The sequence below is a fragment of the Palaemon carinicauda genome, chromosome 16 (genome assembly GCF_036898095.1).
Source record: "Palaemon carinicauda isolate YSFRI2023 chromosome 16, ASM3689809v2, whole genome shotgun sequence".
In the NCBI taxonomy this organism is placed as follows: Eukaryota; Metazoa; Arthropoda; class Malacostraca; order Decapoda; family Palaemonidae; genus Palaemon; species Palaemon carinicauda.
Genome location: NC_090740.1, coordinates 74,919,282 through 74,935,911, shown reverse-complemented (window position 1 = coordinate 74,935,911; position 16,630 = coordinate 74,919,282). Strand labels below are relative to the sequence as shown.

The window sequence follows — 16,630 nt, the reverse complement described above, 5'->3', positions numbered from 1 at the left end:
TGGACACCTTGAAAAGATTGCAAGTTTAAAACATGATAAAATCCGGTAGAGTTATGGGGTCCTTTGACTGGTCAGACAGTACTACATAGGACCTTTCTCTCTGGTTACGGTTCTTTCCATTTGCCTACACAGACACCAAATAGTCTGGCCTATTCTTTACAGATTCTCCTTTGTCCTCAAATACATGACAACACTGAGATTGCCAAACAATTCTTCTCTCTAGGGGTTAACTACTGCACTGTAATTGTTCAGTGGCTACTTTCCTCTTGGTAAGGGTAGAAGAGACTCTTTAGCTATGGTAAGCAGCTCTTCTAGAAGAAGGACACTCCTAAATCAAACCATTGTTCTCTAATCTTGGGTAGTGCCATAGCCTTTGTACCATGGTCTTCCACTGTCTTGGGGTAGAGTTCTCTTGCTTAAGGGTACTCTCGGGCACTGTTGTTGTTGTTGTTGGGGTATTAAAGCCAACACTTGTTGTTGGCACGGGCCTTTCCCTTGGTTGGCCCGTAGGTGATCTGTAAAAATTTATAAGGTAGTTGCATTAATGGAAATTTGAAAGGTTTTTAGTAGTAGAAAAAGACGTGGATAGGGTAAGGATGATGGTGGTAGTGGTAGAGGGCCATCATTTCTCGGATAGTGGTAGTTTGAAAAGTGGGGGTGTAAGGCTTTTGAAGATTAGAGAAAAATTGTGCAGGTGGGGTTGTCCAACCCTTTACTCCCTAGGGTCCCTGCAGAGAGATTTTAAGTGGTAGATTAGTTGAGAAGTGAAAGGGGGTGATGTGAATAGAGCCTTACAATGAGGGGATGAGATGGTGCATGGAATGAGGAGGTCTTACCTTGGTGGAGGTAGTGTTGAAAGCAACTGTGCATGTGTGTCTATGCTTTCGACAATTGCTTTTGCCAGTGTGGCTGCCTCTTTCATGGCATGTGGTGTGTTGATGTCTACAAGTAGATCACCTCGTAGCTGTGCTGTTTCTCTGCATTCTAGTAGGTAGTGCAGGAGAGGTTGTTGTGGTATGACATCACAGTGTTCACACCTTGTCTGGATGTCATCTAGGAGTTCCCAGTTTGCTTTGTAACCCAGCCGGAGTCTGTGTATGCATACTGCCAGTTTTCTTGGGGTGTATCTGTCTATGGGAGGGGGTTCTAGTTCCGATGCCCATTTGTACCATGTTGCAGAGGGAGAGCCATACTCTATCCTCATATGTAGTTCCTTGATTAGGTTGTTCTTGAGCTGTGTCTTTATTTTGCTTTTGATTTGTTGCAGTGCAGGCTGTATGTGCACCTGTACATTGTGAATGTGTTTGGTGCTTTTGGCTAGCTCATCAGCCTTTTCATTCCCTGGTATCCCGATGTGACTGGGGATCCAGTTTATAGTTGCTAGTCTGTTTCTTTCATTATGTTGATGTAAGAGGATTTTAATGTCTGCTATCAGGGATTTGTTTTCTTTGTTTTTGTCCTGCTGTAGGACCTGCACTGAGGATCGTGAGTCAGTATGGATGACTACTGGTCCTTCCTCATTTTCAATAGAGTATTTTAATGCTTGCTGTATTGCGACAAGCTCTGTCTGCAGGGTGGAGACATTGTTGGATGTTCTCCAGCAAGCTGTGAACTTGCAGGAGTGAACTGCCGCTCCTGCTGTTTGGGTTCCAGGATCTACTGTACCATCAGTATAGTAGATCTGTGCCCCTGTTGTTTCTACTGAGGTTATAGCTGCTTCTGCTGCGTTTCTGAGTTCTTCTATTGTGCAGTTTTCTTTTGCCCTTGGGAGTTTGGTGTAGTTGAATTTAGCAACTTGTTTTTTCCATGGTGGAATGTGTATAGTACTTTGTGCTGTGTCAGGTTTTAATTGTATGATTGTTTCTGTAAGGCCAAGTCTTTTGATGTTATCGCTATGGTCTTTGCCATAAGAATCTGGGGTTTGTACTTCAGGATGTTTGGATAGTTCCTCTCTTACTCGTCTTTTGGTGATTGAGTCTCTGTCTGACAGGAACATCTTTGCAACTATGCTTGCATTTCTTAGTGCAATTCTGTCTTCGAGGGTTGGTAGTCCGGTTTCCAACCTTAGGTTGCAAAGTCTTGTCCACATTGGGGCACCCAACATGAGCCTCATGGCATTGTTTTGAATCACTTCAATTGTGCTTGTTTGTAGATCTGTTAGTCCCAGGAGTGTTGGGGCGGCATAGTCTACTAGTGATCTGGAACAGGCTAGATAGTATTTCTTTTGGATGTGTTCATTTGCTCCATCCTTGAGCCTGCACATATATCTCATAGCTGCATTTCTGGCATTTGTTCTTTCCTTGAGATTTTTTATCTCTTGCTTGAAAGTGAGCTGTTTGTCTATTATTACCCCGAGGTATGTGTATCGGTCCACCCATTCTAGGGGTTCCATTCCTATTGTGAGTGAGAACTCGGGCACACTGTTCTATCTAGTTTCTCTTCTTCTTGTTTTGTTAAAAAAAATTTTATTCTAGATAGGAAATATTTATTCTAATATTGTTACTATTCTTAAAATATTTTATTTTTTCTTATTTCTTTTCCTCACTGAGCTATTTTCCCTGTTGGGGCCCTTGGGCTTATAGCATCCTGCTTTTCCAACCAGGGATGTAGCTTAGCATTTAATAATGATAACAATGATAACAATAAATGTTCAAAAAAAAACATTCCACCAAGGAGTGCAACTCGGAAATGCTAAAGTGTACTAACTGTACGAAGTTAAACAAACCAAATGACCGAATAGTAAATTTAAAAAATTGCAAAACTTTTGACTTGGAATTGAAAAGATTGCAGAAAATACTGATCATGGATACTAGGGATGTCATAAATTGTGGCTACGTAAATACACAATTCAAATTTGAGAGTTGATAAACGAGAAATACTTGCACATACTAGCATTATCTGAAAAATTGTTAAATAACTTGAACAAGGCTAAGATCAGTGAAATGACCGCCCCCACACCACATACTGTACATACCTTCTTTCACATTCCGAGAGAGGGTAGGTCTAGGTCTGGTGGGGGTGTCGGACTCTTCATTCATAAAGGTTACTCAGATCGCAAAATGATAAACATAACGTGTAACAAGATTTGAGTATATAGAGACAAACTTCATACAAACAAAAAAAAAAATGATCCATTATAATAGTCTACAAAACTCCGAAGAAAATACTAGTATCTTCTTTGAAGAATTCAGTGCACTCATTAATTTATTGAAGAAATTACAATGAAAATAAATGATGCTGTAAGGACATCGCTCCCTCCGTCGTTCAGCATTCTCATCGAATTCTCCATTTCATTTGAATTCTCCTTTCGCCACACTGTGGCTAATTGTATATATTTGTTCCACTCCCTCAGAGCTACAATTTCATGTATTTCTCATTACATTGCATTATTTCATTAACTTGTATTTCGAGTATTTGTACGTGTGAAGAAACACACTTTTTGTGGCGGTTGGTTCTAGCCAGATTGGCGCCAGCGCGCATGCTACATTTCCGTCTGCACCTTGTAATATATTCTCGCACCTGTTTGAATAAACCGTCAGTTATTGGTGATAGCTCGTCTCACTGTCCTTATAACTGGTGACCCCAGAGTGGAAGTAGCATCAGCGGTTTTGGCTTTGCCATTAACAGACTCACTACGGCCGTGCTACCTTCTTTTACTCCGTTAGCTTAGGCATGAGCTTCGGCCTTTGGTTATCCCAAACCTTGGTGCGTTTGTAAGGCAGTAGGATGAGCTTATCCGACATTTCAACTTCTCACCTCTTCGCTGACTCGTCGACTGACCACAATGGCGGATTCAACCCGCCCATCACGCCCAACAGCCTCGCCTCCATGCCCAAAGTCAAACTGCCGCAGTTTTCTTAACACAACACCGCTTCCTGGTTCCTGAAAGCAGACATACTCTTCCGCGTCGCTAGGCTCAGCGACTCCTGCGCCAAGGCCGACATCGTTCTCACCTCCATCCCAGAGGAGGTATTCAACAAGATTTCCCCATGGCTCGACGCCCAGGCTGGCCAAGTTTCCTACGACGACCTGAGAACGAAACTAAGTATCTACTCACTCTCTGTTTCAGCAAGGGCACAGAAGGTCCTGGATCTCGCCGGCAAACCCATAGGTGACACCTCTCCTGTCGAGGTGTGGGACGAGTTGACCAGCCTGCTAATGCTTCCCGAGACCGACAGCAACGGCCGACGGCGCGAGATTAGCCTATCTCGCGAGATGAGCGTATCTCGCGAGATTTTCCTTCGACGCCTGCCACAGGACATAAGGGCCCAATTGACGGACGCCGACACGCTTCCGATGAACGAACTCCTGTCGAAGGATCAGAAGCTCCACGAGGCTTCAAAAGCATCCCGCCTCGGAGCATCATCATCAGCATCGTCTTCGTTCTCCTCCTTCAGCTGCTCTTCCATAGACTTTTCAGCAACGCCTCCTAACGATGACAACGAGATCAACGCTCTAGCAAGGAGGAAACCACCGCAACAGACACGTCCGAGCCCTAGGCCTAATCCAGCGTGGTTTCTACCATCAGCAGTTCGGCAGCGACGCCAAGAAATGTAGGGCACCATGCAATTTCCCTAGAAGTTGACGCCAGAAGAAACCACCTACCACCATCGCAGCTGCAGGAAACCAAAGCTAGAATGGTTTTTATGTCCTCGACACCATCTCCAACCGTAGATTTATGGTCGACACTGGCGCTATGCAGTCAACATTCCCATAGTCACAAGCCGACCTAGACCGTGGTCACAGCAAAGACGCCCCCTCGCTCGTCGCCGCCAACGTGTCTCCCATACGGTGTTATGGGACTAGAGTCCTCAGGATATCTATCATGGGCCATTCGTATTCCTGGCCCTTCGCCATTGCTGACGTCAGTCGCCCCCTCCTCGGTGCAGATTTCCTCGCTCACCACGGACTACTCATCGACGTTGCTGGGAAACGCCTCATCGACACAGGAACCTGCCAGTTCCGCGCCCTAAGAGCCGGCCCTGTCACAATGTCCGTATCCGCTGTAATGACGCAGCCCTACGCCGACCTTCTGCAGCAATTTCCCGACGTTTTCAAGCCCGAGCTCCGCCAATCGCCGGGATCCCCCTCCGAGCATGGGATCTACCACCACATCACGATGACAGGACTTCCGACACATGCCAAATTCCGCCACCTCCCGCCCCAGGAGCTGAGGGACGCAAAACGCGCCTTTGAGGACATGGAACGCATAGGTATCTGTAAGAAAGCATCGGGCCCCTGGGCATCTCCCCTCCACATGGTAAAGAAGCCTGACGGGACCTGGAGACCTTGCGGTGACTACAGGCGCCTCAACCTCATCACAACGCCCGACCACTACCCTCTGCCCAACATGCAGACCTGACGAATGCGTTGCATGGCACGAAACACTTCACCAAGATGGACCTTCTCAAGTCTTACTTCCAGGTCCCCGTATTTCCAGAGGACATTCCGAAGACTGCCATTGTGACACCGTTCGGATCCTACACCTTCGCATACTCAACCTTCGGTCTACGCAATGCGGGGGCGACCTTCCAACGCCTAATGGATAGCATCCTGGGCGACCTACCATTCTGAGTCTGCTACGTCGACGACATCCTGATATTCTCAAGGACCAAGGAGGAACACCGGAGGCATGTCCGCGCCGTTCTCAAATGCCTGCATGAGAATGGCCTGGTTGTACGTTTCGATAAATGCACGTTCGGCGCTGAAGGAGTGGACTTTCTCGGTCATCGCGTGTCCTCGAGTGGGGTAAAACCCATGATAACCAAGGTGGACGCCATCAGGAAGTTCCCGACACCTACGACCACCCGCCAACTTCAGGAGTTCCTGGGGATGGTCAATTACTACAGGCGCTTCATCCCCAACATCGCACAGACCCTGAACCCCCTCGACAACGTCCTGAAGGGAAAGGTGAAGAAAATTGAGTGGGGTTCCCCACAACAACACGCATTCACCAGGACAAAGGACACCCTTGCAAACGCCACCACCCTGGCGTACTTCGACGACAACGTTCCTCTGCGACTGACGACCGACGCCAGCAACGTCGCCTGTGGAGCTGTGCTGAAACAGCTCGTCGATGGTTCTCCATGACCGTTGGCATTCTTCAGCAGAAAGCTGAACCCCGCCGAAACAAGATACAGCACCTTCGAGAGGGAGCTCCTCGCCATCTACCTCGCCATCCGCCACTTCAGGTACATCCTGGAGGGCACACCCTTCACCATCGCGACAGACCATTAACCCCTCGTACACGCCTTCACAAAATCGACAGACGCATGGTCCTCCCGACAACAACATCATCTCACAGCAATCGCCAAATTCGGGTGCACCATAAGCTACGTTCCTGGAAAGAAAAACCCAGTCGCCGACGCCCTTTCAAGGATTGAAATCAACGCAATCCACCTGGGAATTGACTACGCCGACCTCGCATCCGAGCAGCGCAACGACCAAGAGGCACAGGATCACCTGACAGGGCCATCTACGCTCAAGATAACTGCAATTCCCCTCGGGCCGGCAGGAGTAACCATCCTCTGCGACACCAGCACCGGCCGCCCACGTCCCTGGATTACCGCTTCCTGCAGAAGGAAGATATTCGACATCATCCATGGACTTTCACACCGCTTGGGACGCACCACTGCTCGCCTCCTGTCTGAGAAGTTCATCTGGCCAGGGATCAAAAAGGACGCCCAGGAATGGGCGAAGACATGCATCAATTGCCAGACAAGCAAGGTCAGCCGTCACACCGAATAGGGGATAGGTGATTTTCCCCAACCGAAAGGCGTTTCGATCACATCCACATCGACGTCGTGGGACCTTTACCGCCTTCGGGATCTGCTAGCTACCTGCTGAATATCATCGATCGCTCCACGAGGTGGTTGGAATTATCACCGATGACCGAAGATACGACCCAAGCATGCGCCGAAGCCCTTTTATCGAGCTGGGTGAGCAGATTTGGTGTTCCTGATGACATCACGACGGACAGAGCCCCGCTTTCCTGTCAGAGATATGGCTCGCTCTGGCAAACCTGATGGGAACGACACTCCACAGCACCATGGCATACAACCCCGCTGCAAACGGCCTGGTCAAACAAACTCATCGCGCCCTCAAGGCGTCCCTGATGGCGAGCTGCACCGACACAGACTGGAAATCACGCCTTCCTTGGGTACTTCTCGGCCTTCGCACCGCCCCTCGCGCAGATGGCGAGCCATCGCCCGCTGAAAAGGTTTACGAAGAGGCGCTCACAGTTTCCGGCGAATTCTTTCCCACATCAACCGACGACACGCTGCTGGATCACCTTAGGGACATCGCCAGGAAGTTCAGGCCATGTCTTAAAACTTACCAGGACAGAACTAAGCATTTCAAGCCGAGGAACATGGACGACTGCGGATATGTTTTCGTCCGTGTCGACGCTCATCGACAGCCGCTGACCAGACCCTATCGAGGCCCCTACCGAGTCATCAGTAAAACGACGAAAGCCTTCCTTCTCGACGTGCATGGCCAAGAGGACTGGGTCTCAATAGACCACGTGAAACCGGCGGTTCTCAAAGGAAGCGACACTGCCTCCGCGGGACCTGGCAGATCCAGAGTGCCACCTCAAAACAAGGCTCCCAATGAGAAGAAGAGCAACAAACGACAACGAGAGGTAGCAATCCATACGCCGACCGCCGACGCGCCCCTTCGTTCAAAAACAAGAGGAGCCCTCCGACACCCGAAACGATACGAAGACTAGCCTCATCAGCCTTCTACGCTGCCTGATGTCTTGGGGGGGGAGTACTTGTAAGGACATCGCTCCCTCCGTCGTTCAGCATTCTCATCGAATTCTTCATTTCATTTGAATTCTCCTTTCGCCACACTGTGGCTAATTGTATATATTAGTTCCACTCCCTCAGAGCTACAATTTCATGTATTTCTCATTACATTGCATTATTTCATTAACTTGTAATGCAAGTATTTGTACGTGTGAAGAAACACACTTTTTGTGGCGGTTGGCGCCAGCGCGCATGCTAAATTTCCGTCCGCACCTTGTAATATATTCTCGCACCTGTTTGAATAAACCACCAGTTGTTGGTGATAGCTCGTCTCACTGTCCTTATAATGCTATCAACATTCACTGTGATCATAATAATCCACATCTGTTGGAAGCTATGTATGTTCATTACCTCACGAGCACTTATAATAGAGCGAGTAAGAGTGAATATGATATCCCATGTCCACTGATGGGAAAAAACTATACATGTTAAAGACCAATGTCCTTGGTTTAGTGGAGAGACTTCAGTGAAAAAAAAGGAAAACAGACGTTAAGAAAGAAAGAGGAGTCGGTTAAAAACTGAAAGTACATGGGTAGAGTACAGAACTGCAATGGGTCAATACAACTACCTACTAAGAAGGAAAAAAAGGTAAATTGTATAAGAGAAAGATCCATAATGCAGCAACAGACAGAAGTTATATCGTCTCCTAAATGGTATAATAGAAAATTTAAACGAAAAAAAGCTATCTGGTGGGTACAGTGACCAGGAACTAGCTAATAATTTTCTATTATTTTTTTTTAAAAACAAAATTGAAAATATAACAGGTCACTTAATAAATATTCAACATCAGATTAATGATACACCAGATACAAAGATAAGATTAACAGGATTTAATAAAGTAACACGAGACGATATCACCAGGATTATCAAGAGACTCTGAAAAGTTCTCTAGACTACCAGGTGTACCAACCGTGTGTCACACGATCGTACATAGCAACAACATTTCATTTTGTGTATATATTATGCTTGTATCTTTGCTATCCCCTCGCACTGATAAGAACATGAAATAACATGGTAAATTTTTACTATGACTTACCAGGGCCTAGGGGCCAGAAAATATGTTTTACCAGTAGATTTTGATGTGTTTTGCACGAATTTCACCTTCATTTTTGGCGGAAATCACCCGTTTTTATCCCACACCCCAAATGGTGTGTGACAAAAACTGTGTATTTTCGACAAATATGAAGGTGAAATTCCTGCAAAACACATCAAAATCTACTGGTAAAACATATTTTCTGGTGTTGGGGCATTGAATGATATTTGTAATAAATGAATAATTAATGTTCCAGCACCCCTCCCCCATACCCCTAACTAGGCCTACCGGGGGAGGAGGGGTAGGGCCCCCCAGCGACCCCCCCTTAAAGCCACAGTAATTTTCAGGGCACCACAGAACCTAACAAACCCACCTAGCCTAACCTAGGAGCCCTGTACCCCTACCGGGGGGGGGGGGCTTCGCCCCCCCTGCGACCCCCCTTAAGGCCACAGTAATTTTCAGGGCACCACAGAACCTAACAAACCCACCTAACCTAACCTAGGGGCCCTGTACCCCTACCGGGGGGGGGCTTCGCCCCCCCTGCGACCCCCCCTTTAACCAGGGGTAAATTTGAATATATATATTTTGTTAAATCACTTCTTACCTTAAACGGAAGATGACGATGAAGATGTGGAAGGTTGTGGTTGACCCTCCTTTACAGATTTGGTACAATACCACACATGTCTATCCTCACGAAAATGTAAAGGCGAATCACATTTACCACACTGGACACTTAAAGGTAATACGGAATGCTCCCTTAGAAAACGATTCACTACTTCAGGAGTTCCATTATAATTCCCATGAAATCGGCCGATTTCACACATATTTCACACAACCGTACCGGAGGATCCATGACAGTAAAATGACGTGTGATGAAAATATAGAAACCGGAACTTTTGAAAACCGAAAACAAACGACAATCACGGGTTTCTCCCATAATGAAATAGGGAAAAAAACAAAATACTGTCGTTTACAATGTTATATTGCACGAAAAACAGATCCTTGAAACAAGACTGAGAGACCAATGAATCGTCCAATAATAACCCTTGAAAAGAACCCAGTAGTATTTAGATTGGAGGAGCGACATTAGTGGGAGGAGCAAATGCGCATTCAAGCAAATATTGTCACATTGCGCAATGGGGAGGAGCCAAGTAAGATGAAAACAGATATACAAACTAACAAGAGCTACCTGTGGAGTCAACATGTCGAATGACTTGTCCATTTTCTAACAAATATTAAAAATAAGATATTGAATAACTCGTTAATTATGCATTTCCGCCGAAAAGTGCATAGAAGAAAAAGTGACTGAAATGTGTAGCTGATGTTGTTTGTAATGGCAAATATCGCCTATGGCCTGGTAAGTGCTTGTAAAATAATACCAATAACATGTCTGTTTTTCTCACCGTTAACTGTTAACCGGTACAGTGTCGGTTGAACATGAAATTGCCTGTTATGTCTTTTGTGACCTTTTTGCATGGAGTTTGTGTACATAAAAACGGATGTTCTGTAACAAAGTCACTCAGTTGCTTTCATCCTGCCTTTGAGTCACAACCCTCTCTCAGCCCGTCACATTGGTGACCCCGGAAGTCGACTCGCTCCTCTCACCTTGCGCCCCTCACCATTACTATGATGCCCTCAAAGCATACCTTCTGCAGCAGTACTCGCCGTCGGCAACCGCCCGTATAGTAAAGCTTTTTCAGCTCTCACAACAACCGTTGGGGGACCGAAGGGCTTCGCTCACCCTCGGGGAAATGACCAGTATCACTCGCCTGCAACCTGTCGCAAATGGCTCTCCTCATGAGATGAACCTACTTCGTGCCCTTTGGATAAACCGTTTACCCGAACCTGTACGTGTTGCCATACTCGATGTCAATAGTTTACCCATAAAGGACTTGATGATCAAAGCCGACGCCCTTATGGACAGCCACTTCACGACCTTCAAGACCTCCATCAATGCCTCCACTCCTGACGAAGAGGCCACCTACTCAGCGTCAACCGAAGCTGACATGAATGCCGTAGGACACCCATGCCTATGAATGCCGTAGGACACACACGCCTACCCCGTGACGAGCCGGAGCGGCAACAAAGCCACTCATCATCCACCACTCACTCGCGCCCCAACCAACGACTTCTACAGCCACTCACTGCCGCCCATCGGCCGCAGTTTTGCTACTACCACTCGAGATCAGGGCGCCCTATTTAACATGTACAGTATGTCATTTTTAGGGGGGAGCCATGTACCAACCGTGTGTCACATGATCGTACATAGTAAGGACATTTTATTATGTGTATATATTATGCTTGTATCTTCGCTCTCCCCTCGTACTGATAAAAACCTGAAATAACCTATCTGTTTTTCTCACTGTTAACTGTTAACCGGTGCAGTGTCGGTTGAACATGAAATTGCCTGTTATGTCGTTTGTGCCCTTTTTGCCTGGAGATTATGTACATAAAAACGGATGTTTTGTAATAAAATTACTCAGTTGCTTTTGTACCAACCGTGTGTCACAGAATTGTACATAATTCCTATTGTATATATTATGCTTGTATCTGCGCTCTTCCCTCGCACTAAAACGAACCTGAATGATCATGTCTCCGGTTTTGCTCTGAACTTTGTCTGTCCCTCGAACATGCCATGTCCTGTTGCCTTGCCGTTTTGTATATAAAGAAGAGTGTTCCTTAATATATAACTCAGTCGTTTCCAATCTGCCTTTGAGTTCACACACTCCTCCCTCGGCACCGTCACATTGGTGACCCCGGAGTGACTCGCTCCTCCCGCCTCCCACCCCCCCTTCCACCTCTCACCGTTACTATGACGCCGTCAACGCATACCTTCTGCAGCAGTACTCGCCGTTGCCAGCCGCCCGTATAGCAACGCCTTTTCAGCTCTCTCAACAACCGTTGGGGGACCAAAGGGCTTCGCTCACCCTCGGGAAAATGACTAGTATTACTCGCCTGCAACCTGCCGCACACGGCTCTCCTCGTGAGGTGAACCTACTTCGTACCCTTATGGACAGCCACTTCATGACCTTCAAAACCTCCATCAACGCCTCCACTTGTGACGAAGAGGACACCTATTCAACTTCAACCGAAGTTGACGTGAATGCTGTAGGAAATACACGCCTATGACTACCGTAGGACATACACGCCTATGAACGCCGTAGGCCTATGAATGCCGTAGGACATGCCTATGAATGCTGTAGGACACACTCGCCTATGAATGCCGTAGGACACACTCGCCTATGAATGCCGTAGGACATACTCGCCTATGAATGCCGTGGGACACGCCTATGAATGCCGTAGGACACACTCGCCTACCCCGTGACGAGCCGGAGCGGCAACACAGCCAACCATCATCCACCACTTGCTCGCACCCCAACCAACGACTTCTACAGCCACTCACTGCTGCTCATCGGCGCAGTTGTTACTATTATCTCTCCAGATTCAGGGCACCTATTTAACATGTTCAGTATGTCATTTTTAGAGGGGGAGCCATGTACCAACCGTGTGTCACAGAATTGTACATAATTCCTATTGTATATATTATGCTTGTATCTGCGCTCTTCCCTCGCACTAAAACGAACCTGAATGATCATGTCTCCGGTTTTGCTCTGAACTTTGTCTGTCCCTCGAACATGCCATGTCCTGTTGCCTTGCCGTTTTGTATATAAAGAAGAGTGTTCCTTAATATATAACTCAGTCGTTTCCAATCTGCCTTTGATTTCACAACTCCTCTCTCGGCCCGTCACACTTTCATCCTGCATTTGAGTTATAACCTTCTCTCGGCCCGTCACACAGGAATCAAGCTCATATAGACCTATTTCGAATCTATCCTTGTTTTAAAAGTGCTTGAATATGTAATCTTGAACAACTAGTCAGTCACTTTAAGGTTTAAAGGTCGCTTATGAATGGCAGAGGCAAGGGACAGTGACATTGCCCTAGCAATCAGGACAATGCCCTAGCAATCAGGACAATGCCCTAGAGACTGACCATATATTATGTGATCAACGCCCAAGCCTCCTCTCCACCCAAGCTAGGACCAGGGAAGGCCAGGCAGTGGCTGCTGATGACTCGGTAGATAGACCTATAGGCTCCCCCAAACCCCCCAACTTTAGCTCACAAGGATGGTAAGGTTGCAGACACGAATGGCACTAACGAGTCTGAACGGGACTCGAACCCCCGACTGGCAAACACCAGGCAGAGACGTTACCAATCAGGCCACAGCACCCTCTATCACAGACAACCAACTGCTTACACAATACTATACTCTATGGAGACAGCCATCTGTTCTGTTGTGAATAATATGCTAGAAATGGTGGATGAAAATAAACGTGGTATTTTAATATTACTCGATCTTAGTGCTGCTTTTGATACAGTTGTGCACGAACTGCTACTAAATTATCTACGTACGATCCATCGGCGTTGAAGATCAAGCTTTCGAAGACCTTAAAGACTATTTAGGTGGCAGAAATTACTGTGTACAAATTGAAAACTTTTATTCATTATATGAAGCTTTAAACAGAGGGGTACCCCAGAGGAGTGTACTTGGTCCAATCTTATTATGCATCTATGTAATCTAGACGATACTACTGAAGTTCTATACCGAATCCTTGACAGTGTTAAAGAATGGATGACAATTAAACAACTAGAATTAAATTGGGAAAACTGAGCTCTTGGTGGTGGGAAGAAAAATTGCGTGAGAAGTTTGGGTGATATTCATATATACATGAATAATGACTCAGTGCCGATATCCAGTAAGGTTCGTGACTTAGGCCCATTTCTTGACTAGAACTTGTTTCTCAATGCCCAAATAAACAATGTACTAAAAATTGCTGGCTATCATCTAATAAATATTGCTTTTATAAAAAGTACCTGGATGAATATTCTGTAAAGAAACTTGTAATAAACTGTGTAATTACCAGAATTGACTACTGTAACTCCATCTACTACAATCTACCAAAAGTGCAACCTAGGAAAGTACAAAACAATAAACAGAGGAGCAAGACTGATAAAAGGTGTCTCACCTAGAGAAAGGATTACACCTATACTACAAGCCACAAGGACGGATCTAGAGGGGGGGAGGGTTTAACGACGTCCTAACCCCCCCCCCCTCAAATTTTTAAAGTGCCCTTTCGAGATTTCAAGGTGCCTTCTTGAGACCATTAAAAAACGAAGTAGTAGCCTATATTCTAAAAAGTAGACAACTGTCATGACACAGTTATCACAGTAATGATTATAAACATGAGCTGATAGACTTCGCGAGCCACCTCGTTATGTCGGACACCTGGGAAGTTCCCAGGCGCGGGAAAATCAACCTTGTTCAGAACAAGGTTGATTTTCCCGCGCCTTCGTAAGCACTCAACAGAGGGCCAGCGAGAAGCCAGGAAGATCGTTGACGGTTGATCGGTCAATTATGGCGAATCTTTCGATGTTTTAGCCGACAAAATGCCACGTAAGGATAGAGTAAAACGTATTGAAAAGGCGCTGTTAGAACAAGATGCCAAACGATGCAGGAAAATTCACTCGTTTTTTAGGTATGTCACAAAACGTCTTTTTTTGCAGTGTATTCTATATTCATTTGACATCAAAACATAGACCTAGGTCTACGGTGAGAACGTTAGACGGTTAGGTATAGACTAGTAGACACACATGAAAATAAATGTAAACATTGAAGATATATGCTTCGGTCCAATGTGCAATGTGGCTGCAAAATCGTTTGTTTTATTTGTTAATAAATTTACCTTATGTGCGTTCATCAAAATGCTCGTGTCTGTACTTGCACAATAATAATATCCGCAGATAACTTTGATGTAACCCCAATCTGCTTGAGCAGTAAGAAAAGTATGTTATTTATAATATTCTGTATTTTCAATTTTGTGATGTTTGAGATATAAATTAGATGCCAGGAATTGTTTCTCAATTATAGTTTTTTTACTGGTGTTGTAAAAAAAGTCTTGAGTTTCCTAACTCAGATCTATTTACATTTTCATAACAACAATTTATATTTTGATGATTAAAATAATGGTATAAATTGCAATCAGTGGTTTTTGGTTCTGCCCTAATAATATTGCCTATTCCATTATTTTTTTTAGAAAATTTGTAAAGTGCCCTTTTAAGTGATTACAGGTGCCCTTTTTTCCTTTTTTCACTGAAAAGTCTGGATCCGTCCTTGTACTAATTGATTTACATTGGCTGTCGATTAAAGCGAGAATTGAGTTTAAAATATGTACAATAACCCACCAAGCTATCAAAACTGGTCGTCCAAAATATCTAAGAGAATTGCTACACATTGTGCAGCCAACAAATCATCCTGACACGAAAATATTTACAAATGGCTTCAAACTATCAGAACCTAGATAATTGTCTACGGTAGACCCCAGAGCCATTAAATATGCAGTATCGATACTATACAATAAGCTCCCACGAGACATCCAAATAATTGAAGATATTAAGGCATTCAAGAGAAAACTGAAGACTTTCTTATTCAGCGAGTGCTTCGATAGTGATGATCTATCAGTAGGCAAGCAATACGTATTGTGAAATGTTAAATGCTCCCGAATGAACATCATAAAACGACCGTGGAGGTTCTGTAGAGAGTAGGGTTCCCCTGCTGTACATAAGCAGCCCTTAAAGTGAAGTAAATGTAAAGTAACGATAAAATTTTAGCGACTGTGATTTAGATTATATATGTAAAAAAATGGTGAGAGGAAATTCATGTCACTGACTCTTGATTAGAAAATAAAAGAACATCACTTTATATAATGCATCGAAAGGAAATGGGCAGTGATAATACCTCCGCACGGAGTAATTCAATTAAATAATACATTTGTTCCGTTGGTGAACTATTATATAAGACAATTGTTGTTGCCATCATTATTACTAGTCAAGCTACAAATCCTGGTAGCAAAAGTAGAATGCTACAAGCACAAGGGCACCAGTAAGGAAAGCAGTCGAGTTAGGGAAGGAAATAATGAATAAACTATATATAAGCAATGAGTGAAAAATATATACTGTTTTAAGACCAAGAACAACTTTGAAATATACAGTATTATTCATATGCAAATTATATAATGAGACTTGTGTAACCACAAAAACATTCACTAAATATTTGAAGTTTCACCGATTCCACTGAAAATTAGGAAGATCAGTCCACAGTCTGGTCACAGTTGAAATAAAGTTTCTAAAATCCTTTTTAATATTTTGCCTCTAGACGAAGAAGATATTTCTGCATGAAATATAACTATAATAAAACGTTTATGTACATATTCAGTCTTCATCAAAAATGTAGGCCTACAGGATTATTCAAACTTACAAACATACTCAGGTGAGACATATAGGCCTACAGATAATGGTATAATCAAGATTTTAATAAGTTGTATATTATTTCATAATCGTAAATCAGTATGCAAAAGTTTGTAAACTAGAAGGTAAACATTATTAAATGTAAGAGCATTTTCATTGTGAAAAAATAAATATATTTCATCAAAGTTAGGAGGTTTAAAGGTCACTCACGAATGGCAGATACAAGGGACAGAAAATGATGCCCCAAAGGCTCACTATGTATGCATAGCCTCCTCTTCACTCCATGCTAGGACCAGGGAGGACCATACAATAGCTGTTGATGACTCGGCAGGTAGAAGTCCCCATTCCTAGCTCACAAGGATGGTTAGGGTGCAGACACTACAAGAAACTATTGAGCTTGAGCGGGTCTCAAACCTCAGTGTCAGCAGATTATCAGGCAAGGACGTTTCCAATAGGCTGTCACAACCGTGGCTGATTTTACTTTTTACAT

At 44.7% G+C, this 16,630-nt stretch overlaps 2 protein-coding genes across 2 annotated transcripts in view; both read left to right on the top strand.

The window, feature by feature from the left end:
- The first annotated feature begins 7,048 nt into the window (after window positions 1–7,048).
- Window positions 7,049–7,726, top strand: LOC137655365 (uncharacterized). Its single transcript, XM_068389256.1, has one exon. It carries the CDS (start codon window positions 7,049–7,051, stop codon window positions 7,724–7,726), a length of 678 nt encoding a protein of 225 aa, XP_068245357.1.
- A 6,508-nt stretch (window positions 7,727–14,234) lies between these two features.
- Window positions 14,235–16,630, top strand: part of LOC137655067 (flagellar attachment zone protein 1-like) — a 45,282-nt gene continuing 42,886 nt past the window's right edge. The window contains exon 1 of the mRNA XM_068388971.1: window positions 14,235–14,372. Within this exon, the coding sequence (XP_068245072.1) occupies window positions 14,336–14,372 (37 nt within the window). The 5' untranslated portion in view covers window positions 14,235–14,335. The remainder of the gene's footprint in view (window positions 14,373–16,630) is intronic.